The following is a 23,680-nucleotide window of genomic DNA, read 5'->3' on the forward strand; positions in this document are numbered from 1 at the left end:
GAAGGTGGGTCTGGAGGTACGCGTTCTAGTGTTGGGCAAATCAGGAAGGTTCTGATGCTTCGCGCGCTCGCACCCGAGGTGTGGCACACTTCAACCGTCAACTCAGGGTAAACGGACCGTATTTTCTTTGTGCTCTTTCGCCGCTTGAAGATAAACTGCTCTGGTGACCGACAGCGAGTTTAAATCTGTTTGTGTATCCGGAGGAGTTCAGCGCATCTGCACAGGTTCTTCAGAAGCATCCTGTAAGATTGAAAATCTTCAGTTCCTTACAGTTCATCGGTGTAGTGAGTAGAAGGTAGCTAATTCCTCTCACTCAGTAAGTTCTTGAAATAATTATTTGGGAAGTCTTGTCTCACTAATTGACAAAGAATATTTACTAGCGCTCAGCTCCGCTCATTCGCGGACCCATTTTTGTGATTACCAGCTGCTCACTGTGAATTTGCTGAGACTTAATTAAGCAGCTGTATTTTCTAGAAAAAGCGCTATTTTTCTGTAGCCCAGTGTTAATTTCGGTCCTCTAAAGCCTAACAGGAGTTTAGTGTGTGAGCTGAATTTTGCCAGACTTTTAGCGCTTTTGTGTTTAGAAATTATTTTACAAGAGGGACTTTTTCTTTCAAGAGGCATTCCAGTAGTAACTCAGCCAAAGAGGTAATAAGACTTTCCGAATTTAAGTGGCAGACTATTCACCTACAGTTGTCATATTTAGTAGGTAGCAATATATATCATGCTTACCACCCATTTCATCGAGTGCCACCTGCAACAAAGAACTACAAGGAAAAAAAGAGTCTGTAAAGCATGCATAGAAAGAATACTTAAACACCAGCAACTAATATATAAGAGAGTGGCTCATCGCTGCTTAAGTTCAGGTATGAGATAGTCTGTAAAATACATCTCTGATAGCATTTAGATCAGGGCTAGTTAAGGGTGTATTAATGTCATTTTGTATTATAGATGCAGAGAAGATTAGCAGGAATTCCTAGAGGAAGAGGCACAGCAGTGGAGTCTCTTTTGTCCCATTCCCCTTTCCCCCTTTTTGCTGAAAGTGAAAGTAATCTTTCGCTTCTAGTGGAGTAGGGGATTGGAGAAATTGTCATCCGTTCCTGTGGAAGTATATGGTGTTAAAGTGCGTGGTACTTGATAGAACTTGATAGAAGTGGCTGCAGTCGCCCTGGTGGAATGGGCACGCAGTCCTACTGGAGGTTCCTTCTTTACCATGGAATAACACATTTTCATGCACAGAACTACCCACCGAGAAATGGTCCATTTTTACACGGCCGACCTATCTTGGCGTCCGCATAGCCAACAAAGAGTTGGTCATCCAACCGGAATTGTCTCGTGTGATCCAGATAGAAAGATAGGGCACGTTTTGGATCCAGGCGGTGGAGCCTCTCTTCCTCCTTTGAAGGATGCGGGCGGGAAGAAGGTGGGCAAAGTGATGGTCTGTCCAATGTGGAAAGAAGTAACCACTTTGGGGAGAAAAGGTCTAGTTCCAAGGACAACCTTGTCGGATGAACAGCAAGGAAAAGAGGCTTAGAAGACAGAGCCTGAAGCTCCCTCACCCAGAGAGCAGAGGTGATGGCAACCAGAAAAGCGGTTTTTAAAGTCAAGAGTCTGAGAGGACAATTATTTAGCTGCTCGAAAGGAGCACATATAAGGTATGTCAAGATCAAGTTCAAATCCCACTGGGGCATTATGAAAGGAATTGGAGGAAAGAGTTGAGTAATGCCCTTAAGAAATCTATTTACAATAGGGGACCTGAAAAGAGATGACTGATCAGTAAGCCTAAGAAAGGCAGAAATGGCTGATAGATAGCCCAGAGTAGAGCCCTGCTGGGCCAAGGAAAGGAGGAACAATAGAACCTCCGAAAGAGGGGAAGAAAGGGGATCCACAGCCTTTGCTGTGCACCATGGCATACATTTGATTAATCTACAGGCATATACCGTTTTAGTGGAGGGACGCCTGGCTGCCAAGATAACATTACAGACTTCAGGAGAAAAGTCGAAAGCTGTCAACTGTCACCGCTCAATCTCCACGCAAGGAGGTGGAGGCTGGACAGGTTCGGGTGGAGGACTGTCCCCTGATGCTGCGACAGAATATCCTCCAAAGAGGCAGTATGATCGGAGGATCGATGGCCATGTGTAAGAGCTCGGGTTACCAGGCGCTTCGTGCCAAATCCGGAACCACAAGAATGATTTGGCCCGGTCAAGCTTGATGTACTTCAGCACTCTGGGCAGAAGTTGTATAGGCAGAGAAGCGTAGAGAAGACCGTAACTCCACTTACGACAAAAAGTGTCACTGAGCGAGTGACGCCTTGGAAATTTCAATGCGCAGAACTGCTGACATGGTGCGTTCTCTTCCGTGGCAAATATATCTAACCAAGGCTTTCCCCACTGCTGAAAGAGAACTTGCAAAACCTCTGAGTGAAGATGCCATTTGTGATCCATCATGCACCTGCGGCTGAGTTTGTCCACCCTGACGTTCAGGTGTTGAACCACCAGAGATATGCTCTGATGTTCCAGCCATGTCCAAAGGCGGAGAGCCTCTTGACAAAGGGTCCACGACCACACCTGACCGGTTTGTTGCAGTACCACATGGCGGTGGTGTTGTCCGTGAACACCTGCACTACTCTTTCCCGGACAGAGAGAAGGAATGCCTTCAGTGCAAGACGGGTCGCCCGGAGCTCCAGAAGGTTGATGTGGAGCCCAGACTCCGCCAGAGGCCTCTGATCTCCGCCTCTCCCATGTGGTCGCCCCACCCCAGAAGTGATGCATCTGCCACCACTGTGAACTCTGGTTGGGGAAGAGAGAGAGGGATCTGTTGTTGACCCAATCCTGGTTCATTAGCCACCACTGCAATTGGTGTGCAGTGCCCTCCGAGATCTGGACGCAATCGGAAAGATTACCCTGATGCTGTGCCTACTAGAAATTCAGGTCACACTGCAGAGCCCGCATATGCCACCTGGCATGATCCACCAGCAGGATGCAGGAGGCCATGATGCCCAGCAGCCTCAGGGTCATTCTGACCAGTGGCGTAATGAAAGTTGAAGGGGCCCCCCTGCAAGATACACAGAGGGGCCCCCTCCGGATTTAATCCGTAGCTTTCCAGCGCGAAACACGTGATAGAGGCTGAAAGATCGGACTCATAGCCCGAATATCCCAGACTCGCTGTTCGAGAAGATAAGCCTGAAACTGCATTGTATCCAAAACCGCTCCGATGAAAATGAGCTTCTGAGAAGGAATCAGGTGTGACTTTGGCACGTTGATAGTGAACCCCAGTGAATGCAGGAGGTCCGCCGTATTCTGGAGGTGGGAGATGACAGCCTGGGGTGAGCCCACTTTCAACAGAGGCGTAGAGATAGGGAAAGACTGGAACCCCTGATCTGCGCAGATGAGCAGCAACCACCGCCATCGCTTTCGTGAACACCCAGGGGGCGCTGGTAAGGCCAAAGGGGAGCACGATAATTCGAAAATGCTCGTGGCCTACCGTGAACCGTAGGTAATGCCTGTGGGCCGGTAGGACGGGGATGTGGAAATAGGTGTCCTGCAAGTCCAACGCTACCATCCAGTCTACAGGGCAGAGAGCAGACAGAACCTGAGCCAATCAACATCTTGAACTTCCAGAGGAAGAAGTTGACGTCCCTGAGATCTAAGATCGGATGCAGGTCTTTGCTACTCCCACTACTTTCTGGTACCCAAGAAGGACAACCACGACCTACTGCTGGCACAGGGACACGCTCAATGGCTCCCTTGGCCAAGAGAGACGTAACTTTCTGGCAGAGAAGAGCCAAGTGATCTTCCGACATGAGATGGTGTAGGTGGCATGGATGGAGGGGTAGTCTCGAAGGGGAGGGAGTATCCCCTTCGGACTATCTGCAAAACCCACCTGTCCGACGTGATGTTCTGCCAGTGGGGGAGGTGATGGCGAATTCTGCTGGCAAATGGTGACCCTGGAGGGTCCGACTAGGAAGGTTTGGAGGCTGCTGTAGAAGGGCAGCGGTGGACTGGCCCGCCCACTGGCCTCCTGTCCCACGACACTGGTTCCCACTTCCCGGGCCGCGCAGAGGCTGAACAGTTTGCGCAGGCCTGTGGCTCTGGGCGGAACGTGGTGGGACACCCCTTCCGAAGCCACAGAAGGGGCGAAAAGCAGACTGCGAGGGACGAGAGGTGGTAGAGAGGCCCAAGGATCTGGCTGTAGCCCTAGAATCCGTAAAGCCCTCGAGCGCGTTGTCTGCTTTTTCGCCAAACAAGCGACGGCCATCAAAGGGCATGACCAAAAGAGTCGATTGGATGTCGCCCAAAAAACCAGTGGACCTCAGCCAGGCGTAACACTCAGGGCTACCGAAGTTGAAATCGTTCTGCCTAGCGAGTCGGCAGTGTCCAGCCCACACCTAATGGCCTTTGCTGCATCTCGGCCCTCAGCAACTGCAAGGGAGAGTGGCCCGGGCCTCCTCCGGACACTGTGGCAGCACCTGCCCAACCGTGTCCCACACAGAGTGGGTTTAACGGCCCAAAAGACATGCAGTGTTCACCGACCGCAGTCCCCAGCTGGCGGAAGAAAGCACCTTCCCAAGATGATCCAGCTTTTTGGATTCCCTAGCTAGCGGAGCAGTAGGGAATGTGCCCTTAGAAGTAGAAGCTTGGACCACTAAAGCTCTCAGGGGTAGGGTGTTGGGAGAGGAAAATGGGGACGCCCGGTGGCTTCAGGCAATCATCTTATCCACAGGAGCACCTGTGTTGGGCTTGGACCAGGTGCCCAGAAGGGTGTCAGTGAGGGCCTCATTAAACGGCAGCAGGGGCTCTGAAGAGGCTGCTGCTGGTTGAAGCACCTCAGTCAGAAGGTTGGGCCAGACCACCACCATAGGAGGCTCAAGGTTCAAGGCCTCAGCCGCTCTACGCAACACCACTGCGGGACCACTCCCGCAAAGACTTCCGGTTCATGGCCCGGCAGTTGGAGCACAACTTCGGGTTGTGGCCACGCTTCAGAAAACAAAGGCACACGAAGGGGCGGGTCCGTAACCAACATCAATTTGTGACAGGAGTAACAAGCCTTGAAGCTGATCCGACGTGACATCCCTCTGTGCACCAGGAGTCAACACGACTCGAAAAGAAGTCAACAAAAGTTTAAAATTAGTAGTCAAAAAGTGACTAGAGATACCACTCTCTCCGGATCAGCGCTAGCTGGCGCGAAAAAAGAAAGAACGGACGTCAGCCCAGTGCCGAACGTGGAGTCGACTGACACCACCTATCGATGCACAGGGGTACTGCTACAAAAACATTTCTCTAGATCCAGCCTGACGCCTGGGGGTAATTCTAAGGTAAGAAATCTCGAACTAATAGTCTCTTTCAAATGGGCAGCTTTTAGTTGGACCCGCCTTACTGGACCTATCCTTCACTCACCATGTTGCAATTATGTTTCTGAAAATCATTGACCAGTTTTTTAGGCAATTTTATTCTGAATTACAAATTTCAGTGAGAATAAAAGATTTATGAACTTCTTAATTAACGTAACAGGTTTATGTAAATACAAATTCTGTGCTAAGAGTTTGCAGTGGCACAATACCAACAAAAGATACATAAGCCTTTCTTTTAAACTATACAAAATTTTCAAATTGAAAATAATTCCGTTTTAAATTTTCTTTATACATTAACATATAAAAAACCCCATTTCATGAGGCATCTAAAAGAATTGAAACACCTCTACAGCTATCTTCTAAACTCCAAATTGAAAAACAGTTTATTACACTGAAGCCTTTAATATTCTATATTAAACAAACAATCCAATACACACTTTTTTACAAGATGGACATTCCAGGATACACCTTTATGCTAGTTTGTACACTTTTCAGTTCCGAACACTGGTTGTCCTGGGTTTTTATGCATCTTTCTATATAAAAGCACTTTCTTCGTCCCATTCAATGACTGAATGTTGGGCGACAGCAACAAGCTGTTTAGCTTAAAACGTGTGCAAATAAAGAAAATGGTCTCTTATTTCTGAGTCTTTTGCATAACTGTAGCGAGGAGCAAAACAAAGTCAAGAATGGTTAGCCCTGAAAGGGGGTTGAGGGAGGTTATGGGAGAAAGCTACATCTTAAAATGTAGCTTTTGTCTTGGGAGATCTTGGCTACTTTCCTTTGATAGCCAAAAATTGTAATGTTTCCTTGCAAGTTTATCAGAAAATTACTGATACCCGTTGCCTACACAAGTGTCATCCACTGGATAGTCCGTTCTGTCCATGGTCTCTTTCCAACATCAACAGCACATACACAGTTCCCATTTCCATTACTCGGGCACTCTTCTTTGCTTCAACTTGCGAGCAAATCCCACTGGTGACTGATGCACAAGCTCTGACTCTCCTGGCCCTTCTGCAACAACACAGAACTATAGGGTGTCTCCAATCTATTTTCCATTTTGTTTTCCAATGAAGGTAGGCACTCCTACGTCATGAATAATTAAGAAACATACTTGCTAAAACGGTAGGCATTGCAAAACGAAGGAACAAGAATGAGAACTTAATGCTTGGTCAGGAACTCCAATTTCTCCTGAGGCAGAGAAGATCTCCAAGGAACAAAAGAGAACTTTGATCTTCTTTCGTTATCTCCTTTTCAACCATGACTCAATATTTGGCGCCATAAGCCTCAAAGTAAAGAAATTCCCAGAGTATGTGCAGCACAATTGCAACAATGAAGTCTGTCCTTTCAGTCTCTGTTGGTGTTATTAGCTGCAAATGCATGCAAATTTCCCATCTGACTCAGGCCACTCTGAATATGTGCGACATGGATCTCCACATTGTTTTGAAAACAACTAGATGGATGGAATAAGAAAACACAATTAGACACAAATTAGAAAGCTTATCACAATATATTGCATGCGTCAAATTAATGCTAACTGGGAGGAGTAACCTTGTTGTGTTATACCCAGTTCGATGTGCTGACTGCTGAAGGTAAAATTGGCAAACCTAAACCCAATCGGTCACTATCACAAAAGCAATTAATGACCCAGGAACAACACTAATGTAAACTGATGTTTTCATGTCTGTTTAGTCAGTTCTAACTAATTGGCTGGAAAGAGGACTCTTGGCAATTCAGTTTTCGTGAGTAATGCCCAATATGCCTTATGATTTCTTATAGTGCATGTAATTTGTAATTAAGAAGTTCCCAGATTGAATGGGCAGCTCAGCATTTGATTGTCTGTCTGTTTCCTATTGTACCAGGAACCTGGTTTCTCTCAAAAGTAATAAAAATGTGTTTAAAAAAAACAATAAAGGGGTATAGCTGCTCACAGAAGGCACCAGCAGTCTTTTGATTGAGATTATACACAATTTATTTTCTTACAGCCTAGACTTTAGATTAAACAGGTTTGAGAGCAAATGTCAGCAATTCTTTAGCAGTTTGAGGCTCCTGGATTAGCGCTGTTGGTGAATATGCAATTCTAAAGGCAAAAGTTACATTTTAATTTGAGTGCAGGAAAACCTTCTTTCACTCGTACACCCCATGTCCATTGTCGGTACAATTGAGCTGGAACTCAACAGAGATGGGTGGGTTAGCAGAGTGACAGACAAAGCAACTTGAAATAACATGCATTGGCAAAGTCAATAGATCTCGCCTATGCAACAGCTATTGGCTTTGGCAATGTGTTTTAGTTATTATGTATACAAGTGTGGCTGCTGTTCAGCATGGCCAAACGTTAGTGGCGTGGGGTGGGGTAGATTGGAGTAGGGTACTTTAGGGTAGAATGGAATGGGGTACATTGGGGTGAAGTGGGTTAGACTTTTGCAAATTGGAGTGGGGGAGTTAGGTATATTAGAGTGGTAGATTGTATTGGGGTAGATTGGGGTGGTGGCAGTAGATTAGAGGGGTAGAGTGGAGTAGATTGGGGTAGATTGGAGTGGGGTAGGTTGGAGTAGGGTAGATCAGGGTGGACTAGGCAACAGTGGAGTGGGATATATGGGGTAGATTGGAGTGAGATTGAATTGGAATAGATTGGGGGTGGGGGTAGGTTGGAGGGGGTAGAGTGGAGTAGATTAGGGTAGACTGGAGTAGAGTGGGTTGGGCTGAAGTGGAGTGGAATATATTGGGGTAGATTGGAGTGGAGTGACTTCAGTCATGTAGATGTGAGTGGAGTAGACTGGAGTAGGGTTATCGCGGAGTGGAGGGAGATTGGGGTAGTTTGGAGTGGAGTAGGTTAGAGTGGAGTAGGTTTGGATTGGGGAAGATTGGAGTGATGTGGGGTAGATTGGGATGGGGCAGTTAGATTGGAATGGAGTTAGATTGGGGTAGAGTGGAGTAGATTGGAGTGAAGTAGAATGGGATAGTGTCGAGTGGGGGAGATTGGAGTGTGGGGTAGATTGAACTGGGGTAGATTGGGGTGGGGTAAATTGGAGTGGGTAGTTCAGGCAAGAGTGGAATGGTCTATATTGGGGTTGATTGGAGTGGCGAGGGCTAGATTGTGGAAACGTGGGGTGAAGGTGGATTGTGGTAGAGTGGAGAGGAGAAGATTGGAGTGGGGTAGATTAGGGTAATTGGGGTAGATTTGAGAGGGATAAATTGAATGGATTATGGTAGGATAGATTGGAGTGAAGTGGGGTGTAGTGGAGGGGTGTAGATTGTAGTGAGAAGTGGGGTCGTCTGGTGTGGGGTATATTGGGGTAGAGTGGAGTAGGTTTAGATTGGGGGAGTGGGGTAGATTGGAGTAGTGTTGGGTACATTGGAATGGAGTAGATTAGAATGTGGTGGTCTGGATGGGGTAGATAGTTTGGGGAGGAGTGGGCTAGGGTAGATTAAAGTGGGGTGGAGTGGGTTAGATTTGGGTAGTATGTGGTAGACTGGAGTAGATTGGGTAAAGTGTAATGGAGTGCAGTAAACTGGGGTGTAGAGGATTACATTGGGTGGATTGGAGTGGGCTAGATTGGGGTACAGTGGAGTGGGGTAGATTGGAGTGGGGTGGAGTGCAGTTGGATAGATTGGAGTGGAGTTGAAAGGAGTGAGAGACTGGGGACTAGTGGAGTGGGGTAGATTAGGGTGCAGTGGGGGTATATTGGGTGGATTAGAGTAGGGTAGATTGAATTGGAGTGGGGTAGATTAGATAGGGCAGATTGGAGTGGATAGGAGTGTGGTCGGGTAGATTACAGTGCCTGTGGAATGGGGTAGATTGGGCTGGAGATGGGTAGGTTGTAGTGGGGTAGATTATAGTGAAAATGGGTAGATCATAGTGAAGAGGGGTAGATTGAAGTGGAGAGGGGATCATAGTTAAGTATGGACAGATTGGACTAGAGTGGGGTAGACTGGAGTGGGGTGGAGTAGATTGGGGTGGGTAAATTGGAGAGGGGTAGATTGGGGGTAGGTGGAGTGGGGCAGATTGGACTGGAGTGGGGTACATGGGAGTGGGATAGATTGGATTGGAGTGGGGAGTGTGGAGTGGAGTACTGTGCAGGGGAGTGAGTGTCCTAGATTGGAGTGGCATGGCGTGTCGTAGAGTGTCTTAGAGTGAAGGGGAGTGGAGTGGCCTGCCGTGGAGTGTCGTACAATGGAATGTCGTGGAGTGTGGTAGAATGGAGTGGTGTGGAGTAGAGTGGAAGGGAGTGGAGTGGCGTAGTATGGAGTATGCATGGTGTGGTAGCGCACTGCCATTACAGACAACACATGTTCAACTGAAGTGACCATTACATTTGCATTGAAATACTGTTTTACTGCACACAAACGATAATGTGTGCAAATGTCGTCGCCTAGTCTATTGATGCGTTTTGATCGTATTCAAATATGTTTCTACGATACTTCACAATTACACAAATGTGCTTCATTTGTATAAATTCTGATACATCAGCACAGTTCATTTTTTTGTGTGATAGAAAAAAAACATCCCACACCCTCTTCTCTTACATGGATACTCAGCAGGATTGTCACATAAATCCTCTCACTTTGAAGTCAGAGAAAGAAAAGTACACACCAAGCTCCCTCAGAAGAGAGAGCTTGACATTTGACCTCTGCCTTTGAATGTGCAGCAAATGTGACAAGATAAGACCAAGATTTAAAGGCCTGTTTACAGAAAGTGAGTTCGTGGAAGAATACAGTAAACATGTTTGAGCAACAGAAGGGACAAACTCAAGCTGGACAGCCTAAAGCAAATAAAGCCAGCAAATAGAAAGCCAGAAAATGCGAGTTACAAACCACAAAACCTATGGTAAAGCAATGGGTGGAATGGCATTCCTAGGTGAGCTTTCTGAATGTCCCCAAGATGTCTAGCACACCAGACCTAAAAACGGTTGTCCATTTAAATAGAGCACATGTGGCTGAACTGAATTAAAAAGTTGAACCGAATGTAGCAAAGATGGATTTTTCAAGCAGATATACTACGTAGAAAATACATTTTCCTACTTGAGTATGCAATTTGGACAGGGCTTGCTAAGACACCGCCAATAACCAGGATGGACCTCAGAAGAAGCGAATCGAAAAGAGGTAGTGATACTGAAGATTTGGAAAAACAGAAAGGACCATGTATATCTCCTTGCAAAAAAAGACTGTAAAAACAAATGTGACATTGTGTGACTGAATCATCTATGACATACATTTCTTTCAAATTAACTCTTTGCGCAAGATGAAGTGGAACACAACGAAGGAGATTAAAGGTATGTTTTCAAACAACTGGCAATTGCTCTGGGTATCATTCAGATTCATAGTTTTTCACATACGGTGTCAGTCACGCCAGACAGATGCCTACCTTAAGCAAATTAGTACTGACACTGCACCTCATGGGAACATACAATCCTGTACTTCCAGATGAGGCCCCCTTCAGAAACACAACAGGAAGAGGAACACAGGTACTCCCAGACCGGTTGCCACCAGATCAAAGGTATCCCTTACTGACAAAGCCTAACCAGGCAGAAACCTTGAATAAAACAAATAATCACTACCAGTACATACCAGATCTGGGGAATATATATATCGTTCCAGAAATAATAGGAACTGTAACAATCAATCAGGTAGATCTCCCTAGAGCAACGACTGCCCCCTAAAAGTTTAAATCAACACAGTAGCTAGACTCATCACTGGCTAAAAAAAAAACAAGCATTTGCAATGCAATAGGTCTCGCATTAGGAAAGTTTGAGCTATTGGTATTGTAAATGACAAATTTTGTATTTATGTGTTGGTTTTGAAAATAGCAAAATTAATAGCTTTGTCATTTACAATGCCAATACTTTTAACTTTCGCAAATGTGACACCTATAGCATTTGTAATGTAATATGTGTTGTATTTACGTGACTTAGATGTATTGATATCACAAATAACAATGCCTTCTTTTCATTTTTTTAAATAATTAATATTTAAATTAAAGTTATTGTAATTTATAATGGCAATAGCTTAAACTTTTGTAAATAACTTTTGTGAAGATTATGTTCAGTGTATTTTATTGTGACAAAAATCCAAGAACAGAAGTGAAATATTAACATCTTTTTGTGACATTTGTAATAAAGCTTGAAATATTGAGAGAACATATTTGAACCAGTTGTTGTTGAATGGTTGCACAGACTGGTGCTGTGGTGGCGCGGAGTGATGTTGTGGTGGTGCTGAGTGATACGGTGGTGATGCGATAGATAGAGTGAGTGCGATAGATAGATAAAGTGAGTGCGATAGATAGAGGGAGGGCGATAGATAGAGTGATGGCGATAGATAGATAGAGTGAGGGCAATTGATAGACAGATAGAGTGAGGGCGATCGATAGATAGATAGATAGATAGGTTTAGATAGATAGACAGATAGAGTGCTGGCGATAGATGTTAGGGATCCATAAGTAATATGCAATAACACAGCACGGCACAAAGTTATGTTTTCTCCTTCTCTCTCCCGTTTACCTTTCCGGTTCCATCCTTGCACCTTTTGACTTTTTATTCCATCACAGCTGCCAACAATATCCATGAAGTAGCTTTTTGTGCTCTTTAAGAAACTAGCACCAGTTGGATGAGAAGCAGCACAAAGGCAACATTATACCCATACATTATTTGCATTGCGACTGCCAAAATTAGAACAGCACTGAAAAATAGTCCCATAACTTCTCTGGCACGCACCAAAAACCTTAAGTGGTAGGGACAATATGTCACCCTACTAGTCACTAAGCTGGCAGACAGTTCTTTAGATGGCACAGCATAACTCTTACATTTCCAATGACCATGTGTGGGTAGCTCATCCAAGCTTGCTTTTTCCTTTGTATACTGAGAATCATATTTCTATCTGTATAATGTGATAAAACAGGACTTGTCCCATAAAGCATAGCAAAAAAAAAAACGTGAAGTGAATGACCAATTCATGCATGAACCTGGAAAACTTGAGAGCTCTGTGGCAGGTGGAGGTGGGGTGGGGTGGGAGAGGGTGCTGCTTTAAGAAAGTGGCTTCACTTGTGTACTCGCTGGTAAGTGATGAACTGCACTTTGAAATGGTTTTACAGCAGTATACGCACATTGACAAAAACTGTGCTCAAACAAACCCACTGTGTAACCACACACTCAGACATATATATATTTTGGACCCTGGTTACATCAAACGGAGTGTGTAGAATGCCCTCAACGTAAATCAGTGCCATTTAAAGCAGTTTCTCGCAGCGATGGCGATTTCAAGGTGTGAATGAGACTACTGTCAAGGAGCTCAAAAGAAAATGGTCCAAGTTGCGGGCCTTGCAGACAAAATGTGAGACTTGTAGGTGTGATGGACTATACAAAAAAGTATCACACAAAAATATACAGTTCACGTTTCACTTTGTAAAGACCGTTTTTAAAGTCCTGAAAGATTGGGGCGGAGGTAAGGAAGATTATGGCTCGGAGGCCACAGATGGCAAACGTGCCTTGTTTTCACTGTGCCCTGAATTAATTAATATAAATGACCCGACCCCTTTGTGCAGGGGGTAACCTAAGCGTGTGTCGGAAACAATGGGGCCATTAAAGCCCCCTTTCTTCCCTGTACGGCTGAAAGGGCAGACACGAGCGACTAGTGACAGGCCCCACAATTGGACACACGGGCCGGACCACCTGTGGGCTCCCTGCCACCCCCACCAGCTGGAAGCCGGACAATATGGTGGTGCTGGTTCAGGGACGTAAGGTAGAGGAGGAATCTGTGTGCAAACTGTTCAGCTCCAGAGGCTTGTAAGAGGGGGCATGCTCTGCACCACAAATGTACATTTTTCTATAAAGCGGTACATATCTCGGAGTAAGTCAACAATCACAGCCGGGGAGTGACTGCAAGAAAAGGAGTGGAAAAAAGAGTAGGCTAATGCAAACAAGAGAAGTAAAGCTGAAGACCACGCAAGCTCTGCGTGCCAAGGAATGCATTTGACCCTCTTGGTGTGCAACAAAACGCGTGGCCGCTGCGGAGATGTGGTTTGTGGTACAGGTCTGCGGGTGGGCGCTTGACGCAGCTTTGACGCCGCCGGGTTACGGGTTACGGGCTTTGATTAACCTGAACTTGAACTTCCTCGGGCTGACACCTGGTGGCGGCCGAAAACAACCGAGTCCCCTTTACTGCTGCAAGGAATAAACTTTACCTTTGACCAGAGGCGTCTGCGGTCGGGACCTGGCACAATCCGCACTTTGTCTTCTGTGTGAGTGTCACATGGACGAGACAATCAACTGGATCCGCTGCAGTTATAAAACCGAGCCTCGTCCAAGCTACCTGACACCATAAACACACACATTACATCATGGCGCGTGCACTTTATGTATCACACCAACTTGTCTTAAGAAAGTTTACCCTTCTGATCACTGAAGAATCTTGTTCCTCGGAAATAAAACAATAAGTGGATTTAAGCAACTTTATAAACCTTGTGGTTAACAGGTTTATCGCGTCATCTTCACGGACTGTGTGCTTGCTCTTTAAATATCTAAATCAATCGGTGTGTGTTGGCGCTTGTGTGCACGGTCACTCTGAATTTCTCATCTGGTTATCACGGTTGGTTATCAACCTAGTTTATTGTGTTGGAGGTATTGAGACGGAGGAAGAAAGAGGCACGAGCCCACGGAAAATTAAAATGTTGAAATTAGAGTTTAGTAATAAAATAGCAAAAGCTTGGAAATGCTGACTGATCAGAAGCAAAGCGTAGCAATACGTGTTGTAAAGTAAACATAACATACATCTGGGCGTAGCGACGTTTAAATGCAAAAGGACTTGCTCACGTGGATACACATCATGAGCCCAAAGAGTGTTTATTTTTTTTGCTGAGGAAAATATCACAAGTCACATCAATGCTACTCGTTAGACAGAGTACTTGTTAGACTTTCATGTGAGGTCTTTCCTATATCCTCGTCCCAGTAAACCAATAATGTCAAGTGTCTTCTCTTGATCACCCAGACACATGTAATAGTGCCGTAGGAGCGTGTCATCGGTGCACAGAAGCGTCAAGGACTCCTGGAACCCTGAGCATTGCTTTATTTTACTATGCATACATCAGGCAGAGCCCCCAGTTGTCCTGACTGCACAAGGGTACAAAGAATGCAGCGTTGCGACACAAATGATAGTGAGCAGGGGGGCGGGGGGGGTGTATTTCATAATGCTCATGGGACGTAATAAGAGTAACCCTCGCTGTCTCCTCGTGAAATCGAACAGGCATGTTCTCTAGTGGTGTCCCTGAGATGCGAGAAGGATGTCTCGGCAGTTCGGGCTGGACTGTTCCCATGAGGCACAGGGTCAGACTGATTTGCATATGGCCATGTCTGAACTGGGGTGGCAGAGTGGGCTAAAGAACGGTGATGGATTAAACCCAGATCTGTTGACTGGGTGTGAGTGTTTGATTGGTTCAGATGCTCCGTCCATCACCACACCCTTTTGTACCGCATACTGGTAAGTAGCATATTCCGTTCGAGGCATGTGGGCTGCTGAATTCATATCTGTGCATAGACTGTATAGCAGTATCTCCTCTAGCGGTGGTTACCTGGCCAGCTGCAGCAGGTTGAAAGAGTTTTGAGGACAGCCTGGCCTACAGCAGCTTGCTGCTTTGCTTGCACGTCTACACAGTAGTGTTTAGTGAAAGTGTGTATGGTAGTCCAAGTGGCTGCTCTACATATGTCTTCAAGAGGAATATTTCCTAGGAAAGCCATGGATGCCCCCATTTTTCGCGTGGAGTGTGTTCTTGGGGGTACAGTTAAAGTGCGTTTAGCCTTTTGATAACATATTTGAATGCATTTAACTATCCATCTGGCTATTCCTGACTTTGATATTGGATTCCCTTTTATGTTGTGGTGAAAAAGCAACAAATAATTGCTTTGTTTTTCTAAATGATTTCGTTCTGTCTATATAATAAAGCAGAGCTCTTTTACATCCAGTGTGTGTAGGGCTCTTTCCGCTGACTGTGGATTTAGGAAGAACACTGGCAGTTCTATTGATTGATTAATATGGAAATTGGATACGACCTTTGGCATAAACTTAGGGTTTGTTCTAAGAACTACCCTGTTAGCATGTATTTGCATGAAGGGTTCTTGAATTGTTAGTGCTTGTAGCTCGCTAACTCGCCTGAGTGAGGTAATGGCAATCAAGAATGCCACCTTCCATGGTATTAATTGCAATTCGCATGAGTGTTGAGGTTCGAAAGGAGGTCCCATAAGTCTGGTAAGTACTATATTTAGGTTCCAGACTGGGAAAGGTGGGAGCCTTGGAGGAATCACCCTTTTAAGACCCTCCATAAAAGCCTTGATTGCTGGTACTCTAAACAGTGAAAGGTGTTGCCTGTTTTGAAGGTATGCTGCTATAGCAGCAAGGTGTAGTCTTATTGAAGAGTATGCTAGGTTGCATCTGTGAAGATACAGTTGGTAACAATGTTTTGAATGGAAGCATCTAATGGGTTGATTTGGTTATTGTTGCAGTAAATAACAAATCTTTTCCATTTAGCTGCGTAGCATGCTCTAGTGGTTGGTCGTCTTGCCTCCTTGATGATGTTCATGCAGTCTGGAGGAAAGTTAAGGTATCCAAATTCTAAGATTTCAGGAGCCAGATCGCTAGGTTCATCTGATTGGGACCTGGGTGTCTGATTTCTCCATGGTTCTGAGTTAGAAGATGGGGTGCAAGGCGCAGCCTTTGATGAGGAACTACTGAAAGCTCTAGGAACGTTGTGTACCATGGCTGTCTCGCCCATGTGGGAGCAACTAGGATCAGTGTGAGTGAGTGTTGCCGCATTTTGGGTGCCACCAGCGGAATCAGTGGTGCTGGGGGGAAAGCGTACGCAAATCTCCCTGACCAGTTCATCCATATCGCATTGACTTGTGACAACGGATGTGGGAACCTGGCGGCAAAGTACTGGCATTTTGAGTTTTTGTTTGTGGCAAATAGGTCTGTCTCTGGGTGCCCCCACTGTTCGAAGAATGGCTGGAGAACTGGGGGTGAATATCCCATTTGTGTAGTTGTTGGCTGTGTCTGCTGAGCAGATCCGCTATTTGATTGTCTTTTCCTGGGAGGTGTTCTGCTAGGAGAAATAGGTCTTTTGGAATTGCCCACTTCCATATGCTCTGTGCCAAGTGGGGCAGCTGTGGGGAGTGTGTTCGTCCCCGTTGCTGGATATAGTACATGGCTGTCATGTTGTCCGTCCGGATCAACACAGTCTTGCTGTAAAGGTATTTTTGGAATGCTTTTAGAGCTAGGAATATTGCTAGGAACTCTAGTTGGTTGATATGCAGTTTCTTTTGTTTGACTGTCCAGAGCCCGTGTACTGTGTATTGAAGTAGGTAGACTCCCCAACCTGTCAGATGCCTCCGTTGTTAGTACTAGTTGTGGAACTTGCTCTTGGAACAGTCGCCCCTTGGAAAGGTTTTTTGGGTTCCACCACTGCAGAGAGTTGTAAGCGCGACTGTCTACCAACACTAGGTCTTTTAGTTGTCCTTGAGCTTGGTTCCACTGCCGTGCTAGGCATTCTTGCAATGGACGCATTTGAAGTCGGGCATGGGGGACAATGAATATACAGGACGCCATCATGCCTATGAGCTGCATGAAGACTCGAGCTGGCAAAGAGTGTTGTGGCAGAAATTTGCGAATGAGCATCTGCATGCTGGCTATCCTTGCTGAGTTCGGATATGCCTTTGCTACTGAGGTATCTATAGTAGCTCCCAGATATTGTGTGTGGGAAGGTTGTAGATGCGATTTTGGGTAGTTTATCGAAAAACCTAGGCTGTGTAGCAGCTGAAGTGTTTGAGATGCGTCTCTTGCACACTGTTCGTACGATTTTGCTTGTATTAGCCAATCGTCTAGGTATGGGAACACGTGGATGTGTTGCCTCCTGAGATGTGCAGCTACTGTCGCTAAGCATTTTGTAAACACTCTTGGAGCCGTGGTTACCCCGAAGGGGAGAACCTTGAATTGGTAGTGTTGGCCTTCTATTGTGAACCTGAGATATTTTCTGTGAGCTGGATGGATGGGTATGTGAAAATACGCATCCTTGAGGTCCAATGTTGCTAAGAAGTCTCCTTGCTGAAGCAGCGGGAGCACTTGCTGTAGTGTGATCATATGGAAGTGCTCCAACAGTATGTATTGATTTAGGGGTCTGTGATCCAATATTGGTCTGAGTGAACCGTCCTTCTTGGGAATAAGGAAGTATAGTGAGTATACTCATGTCCCTTGGTGTTGGAAAGGGACTGGCTCTATGGCCCCCTTTTCCAGCATCAATTTCACCTCTTGTTGTAGCAGGGTGATCTGTTCTTTGGACATAGGGCGGTGTCTGGGTGGTATGTTTGGGGGAGTAGAAGTGAGTTCTAGGCAATAACCATACTAGATAATTTGTCTCACCAACCTGTCTGTGGTAATTGAATTCCAGACAGGTAGGAATTGTTGGATCCTGCCTCAGACCGGTGTTAGATGGTCTGGAGGCAGTGTGATGAAGTCACTGTTTTGTGGCCGTGGAGGGTCTGGTGTTATTGCCTCCACGTCCTCTTTCCTTATTATTGTTGCCCCTATAACCTCCTCTGTTGGAGTTTTTGTTAAAGGAATCTTGTGTGTTGCTTTTGTATGTAGATGAGGTTTGTGAAGTATTGCCTCGTGTAGCTTCTCTGTATGAGGAGGGTCGAAAGGAACCTCTGTGTTGTTGAAACTGCAATGCACCCATTGATTTTGCGGTTTCTGTATCCTTTTTCATTTTGTCTAAAATGGTGTCGACTGCAGGGCCGAAAAGGAAGTCTTGATTGACTGGTTGGTTTGGTGGATTGCACCTCGTTCTTAAAGCCAGAAATGCATAGCCATGCATGTCTTCGTAATAAGACGCTAGTGTTAATGGATCTGGCTGCAGTGTCAGCTGCGTCAAGCGCACATTTAATGGAGGCGTTTGTAATAAATTTCCCCTCTTGTATGAGGTTGTTAGCTTGTGCTTTGAAAGGCTCAGGTAGGTGTTGCATCAAACTTTCAAGCTGGTCATAGTGTGCTCTGTCGTAACGAGCTAGTAGAGCTCGTGTATTTGCAATTCTCCATGAATTGGAGGCCTGTGATACTACTCTTTTACCCGAGGCCTCTAGTATTTTGGACTCCTTATCAGGAGGTGGAGCTTCTCCTGTTGTCTGTGAGTTGGCCCGTTTGCATGCATTAGCCACTACTAGTGAATCTAATGGCAACTGACCTCTGATATAAGTAGGGTCTGTAGGGGCCGCTTTATATATTTTTCAATCCTGGGATTGATTACACGTGCCCTGGCTGTATCTTTAAATATATCTGGCGCATGTTTTAGCACCCCTTTCAACATAGGAAGTGTTCTGACATTTTTTTCTGAAGTAGGGAATGTGTCAAATAAAAAGTCTTCTTCTAAAGGTTCATTGTGCATGTCTACGTTGTGGTACTGCGCTGCCTTATCTATTAGCTGGTTGAAGACAATGGTGTCGTCAGTAGGTGACGGCTTTGTTGGGTATGAGGAGGTGTCAGGGATGGGATGCGTGTCATATGGATCAGTCGGCTCTAACCATGGTTCATTTTGAGGGTTAGGATCCTCTGGATAGTTAATATCATATTTAGGATTTTCTCCTGTGTCGCCCTCATTGTCCCCAGAGTGTGTAGGAGAGTAAGGAGCATAAGGCGTAGTAGGCATAGTGGGATAGAAAGGAATGAAGGGTCTAGAGGGAGAAGTCCCAAAGTCCTTCTTCTTTAGAGGAATGGGGGAAAGAGAGTCAGTGTCCAATGGCCTCTTTTTCCTGTGTAGGATTGTGACTTTACCAGTCTCAGGGTTTTTTTATTTTTTAAACATTTTTATTGAGGCAGATGTCGCAAACCACAGTGTCAAATGAATAAGAGAAACAATACCATGTTACAAAGTCTGTTCGTAGGTTGTCCAGTAGCTTACTCCGCATAGTGATGAGTACAGAAAACAGACATCTGGGTTGCACCATGCAGCATGAGAACTGTTACAGTTGAAAACCATTTTCTAATAAAGCAATCTGCACACAAATGACACAATACCAATAGGTCAGAAAACAACCAAAGAATAAAAAAAAAAAAAAAAAAAAAGGGGACAACAAAATGCTAATTAGAGTGCAAGACTAGTACAGTAAGGCCATCATTATCACAGTAAGTGGTATCCTAGCCAATGATCACAGCACCATAAACATATATCCGGAGCCTTTTTCACCCAGGAAGGAGTTGGACCAGCAACATGAGGTAGGCTAGTGCCAAGTCGTCGAAAAGAGCTGAAAGGTGTGCTGCGTGAGCGTGGGTGGGACATACCCCTGCATAAGTCCGAAGTACCCTAGTATCGGGAACATCATCGGGTCCCCGCCCGGCAGGCCCCATCTCCACACCAAGAAAGCAGTGGCCAACAGTCGCAGAGGCACAATCAGTGAGGGAGTGTGGAATGCGGGCCCCAAGGTCTAGCCCACTCCTGTCGGATTGTTGGGATGCAGGGACTGGGAGGGAGCCTCCAGCGTCTTCCGTGCAATGTATTGGCGGTATGGACCCCAGATGTCTGTAGGGCGGGAGGAGGCCGGGAGTTGGTCAGAGTACTCCACACTATTGACATTGCAGAATGCCACGCTCCTAAGCCAAGTGGCAACTGAGGGAGCGCGTTTCAAGCACCATAGCAGCGCGACCTCTCTCTTGGCCAGAAGGAGGCAGATAGACGCCAACTTGCGAAGCGTGCGGGGGAATTCAGACATGTAGCCCATCAGTGCAATTTCTGGAAGAACCAATAGGGGCAGCCCCAAGATCTCACCTAGTGTGTCGTGTATATCAACCCAATAAGAGTGCAGCTTCGGGCAAGTCCAGGCAAGATGAGCGAAGTCGGCCTGGGGGGCATTACATTTAGGACAAGTATGGGGACGATTCGGGTCAATCCTGTGAGCCAGCGCAGGTGTGTGATACAGCCTACGAAGGAATTTAAAATGAATGAGTTTGTGTCTGCTGTTCATAGAAACTTCCCCAGTCATGGCACAGCATGCGCCCCACTGGTCGTCAGTTATCTGAATGCCCAGATCCAGTTCCCATGCGGCCCGCACCGCCTCGTCCGACACTGGAAGGGAGGACAGGCAGAGTTTGTAGAGTTTGGACACAACGTGAGCCCCTGAAGAGGTCTGGATGATGTGTGTGAGAGCCAAAGTGTCCGCGGGCGGCAATGGGAAAGTGGGGAATGTAGCCCGCAACAGCGCCCTCAGTCTCGCAAACACAAACGTGTCCATAAAAGTGCGGTCGGTGAAGCGGGGGTCTTCAGAAATAGAAAAAGCGTGGCCGTCAGGGAATAAGTCACCCACAGTGTGCAGTTGGTACTTAGCAAGTGTACGACTAATCAATGTCTCGCCAGTAATGGGGAGCCAATGCGGGTTGGGAAGTGGGAGTGCTGGGGAGTATAGTATGTCCACGCGCAGCAAGCGTCTGAGTTTGTCCCAAGCCCAAGTCGTAGTAGTGAGGGGGAGTATGTCGTGAGGGTCGCGGGGGAAGCCTTTGGGAAGTACGGCATCCAGCGACACAGGGAGCGCCGCGTCTGCCTCAGGTTTTAAATGTTGAATCCTGGCATCTGGGTGGTACCAGGGGTGGGAGTAGGAGCATTGGGCCACCAGGTAATACATATGGAAGTCAGGTACCCCAAAACCGCCCCTCTCGTAAGGCAGTGTCAGCGTGCTCGAGGCGAGGGCGTTTGCCCCCCCCAAACCAGTCTGAGTAGGGCCGTGCGCAATTGGGTGAAAAAAACCTGCTTCAAAGGGATGGGGATGTTATTGAACAGATATAAAAACCGGGGCAGCACCACCATCTTTACTATTGCTATGCGCCCAGCCATCGATAACGGAAGTATCAGTACAATAAGGTATTAAACATATACTCTACCTTTCCAGCCACAGCGGCAAATCATGAGGCGACTGATACATTCCACCCGGAAAACTTCCCTCCCCAAGTCAGCCGACTCCTGAGCCTACGCTTGATCATTTCCCCCTCCTGGACCTGGACACTTTAAACAAAGTGGCATGCCAAGTAAAGTCGGGCTCCCCCCGCGACCCAGCTCCTCCAGAAATCTTGATGCAGGCAGGTGAAGTCACCCTCCCTGTAATCCTGGAACTGCTAAATCTGTCCTTAGCCACATGTACAGTCCCCATTGCTTGGAAGCAAGCCATGGTTCGGGCGCTTTTTAAAAAACCTAGCCTAGACCCTGATGACCACTCCAATTACCGCCCCATCTCACTCCTCCCGTGGGCTGGCAAGGTGTTGGAGAAATACATAAATGCCCTGCTGGGCCAGTTCCTGGAGAATCATTCCCTGCTTCACACGTCCCAAACAGGCTTCAGACCAAAACATGGGACTGAAACTGCCCTGTTAGCGGTCGCCGAAGAATCTCGAAGGATACTGGATCAGGGAGGATCAGTGGCAGTGATCCTCCTTGATCTAAGTGCTGCCTTCGATACGGTCAGCCATGCTACTCTGCTGAACCGTCTCCATAACATCGGAGTCTCGGGAGATGCACTAAGGTGGTTCAGGTCCTTCTTAGCTGACAGATCTTTTCAGATCTTTGATGGCGACACAACATCTACCAGCAGGCCACTCAGCTGTGGAGTACCGCAGGGCTCGTCTTTGAGCCCTGTATTATTTAACGTATATATGAAACCTCTGGCTGGGGTAGTCGAACCGTACGGCATTAAGATCGTGTCGTACGCCGACGATACCCAGCTAGTGGTTTCATTGGCCCAAGAGAACAACAGGCAACCTTCGGCTGGCCTGCTGAACTGTTTGGAGAACGTGAGGGAATGGATGACCAACTCCTCCCTCAAACTGAATGGAGGAAAGACAGAGCTCATGCTCCTAGGTCCAGCTTCACCCGACCCTTTACTTCCTTGTGGCCCGATGGTCTAGGTGTACCCCCTACTCCCAAGGATTGTGTGAAGAGCCTGGGAGTATGGCTTGACAACAAGCTCTCTTTCTCCACTCAGGCCACCAAGCTGTCTGCCACCTGTTTTGGCCTACTTAGATTATTGAGGAAGGTCCTTCCACTTCTGCCCTTAGACGCCAAGAAGGTGGCGGTACAAGGCCTCATCCAGTCCAGGCTGGACTCAAACAATGCTCTTTACCTAGGGGCACCTGAGATGACCCTCCGGAAGCTTCAGGTGGTACAAAACTGTGCGGCACGTACCATACTCCAGATTCCACGATCCCAGTCTGCCAGACATGGCCTTAAAAGCCTTCACTGGTTGCCAGTGAAGCCGAGAGTGGCTTTCAAGGCACTGTGCATTACGCATCGGGCCTTTTGGAAGACCAGATCAGCAATCAACAACAGCCTGGTCATCCCTTACCACCCCAACAGGAACCTCCGGTCCACGGGTGCCTTCCTGGCAGTTGTCCCTAGAGTGAAGAGAGCTAGGTCTGGTGGTAGGCTGTTCTCGTTGAACGCCGCCAAGCTTTGGAATGCCCTCCCCCTCACTCTTCGGTCCACACCCGACCTGCTTTCATTCCGTAAGAAGCTGAAAACAGTCTTATTCGCCAAATCCCCCTAGTTCTTGCTCCCCCGGCCCCGTCACGTCTCTGTCTAATCTCAGCGCTTGGACGCCTCTGGGCAACAACCGCGCTCAACAAATCGATAAATAAATAAATAAATAAGTCGGAGCCAGCGATCAGTGTTGTCTTCTAAAAAATCAAGGGCACGGCCATAGTTCAGGCGGATAATGGACGTAGTATCTAAATGGATATGTATCCCTAAGTATTTGACCGAGTCCTCGCACCACTCCAGCGGGAGGGAGCAGGGCCATCTCGCCGTGGCGTTGGTGAGAGGGAACAACTGCGATTTGTGCCAATTAACCTTTAGACCAGAATAGTCCCCAAATCGCGTAATTTCGGAAAGCAAAGGTTGCAGGTTGGTCTCAGGGGCACGGACATAAAGGACCATGTCATCCGCGTAGAGTGACACCAGAAGAGGTCCAGTACGGAACTGGAGCCCTCTGTGCAGATGCTGCTCCTGAAAGTGACGGACCAGGGGGTCCATGGCCAGTATAAAAAGTAAGGGGGATAGGGGGCATCCCTGTCGCGTACCTCTGGATAGAGTAAACCTATCAGTGATGGTGCCATTGAGGCGAATGCGAGCCATGGGAGCTGTGTACAGCAATTCCACAGTCGCCACAAACATTGCAGGCATGCCCATCCTACGCATTACGTCTAAAAAAAAAGGGCCACTCCAGAGTGTCAAACGCTTTCTCGGTATCCAGAAAGACTGCAGCAGCCGGGACGTCAGGGTCAATTCTATGCAGTACCGAGAAGAGAGTGCGAAGGTTAAGGGAA

General features: G+C 46.8%; 1 protein-coding gene across 2 annotated transcripts in view; it reads right to left on the reverse strand.

Annotated features, from left to right (window-relative positions):
* Nucleotides 1–5,428: 5,428 nt before the first annotated feature.
* Nucleotides 5,429–23,680, reverse strand: part of LIN9 (lin-9 DREAM MuvB core complex component) — a 478,167-nt gene continuing 459,915 nt past the window's right edge. For both annotated transcript variants that reach the window (XM_078647550.1, XM_078647551.1), the window contains exon 15: nt 5,429–6,800. In XM_078647550.1, coding sequence (XP_078503676.1) covers nt 6,695–6,800 — 106 coding nt within the window. In that variant the 3' untranslated portion in view covers nt 5,429–6,694. The remainder of the gene's footprint in view (nt 6,801–23,680) is intronic.

The sequence above is a fragment of the Lissotriton helveticus genome, chromosome 6, assembly GCF_964261635.1.
Source record: "Lissotriton helveticus chromosome 6, aLisHel1.1, whole genome shotgun sequence".
Classification (NCBI taxonomy): domain Eukaryota; kingdom Metazoa; phylum Chordata; class Amphibia; order Caudata; family Salamandridae; genus Lissotriton; species Lissotriton helveticus.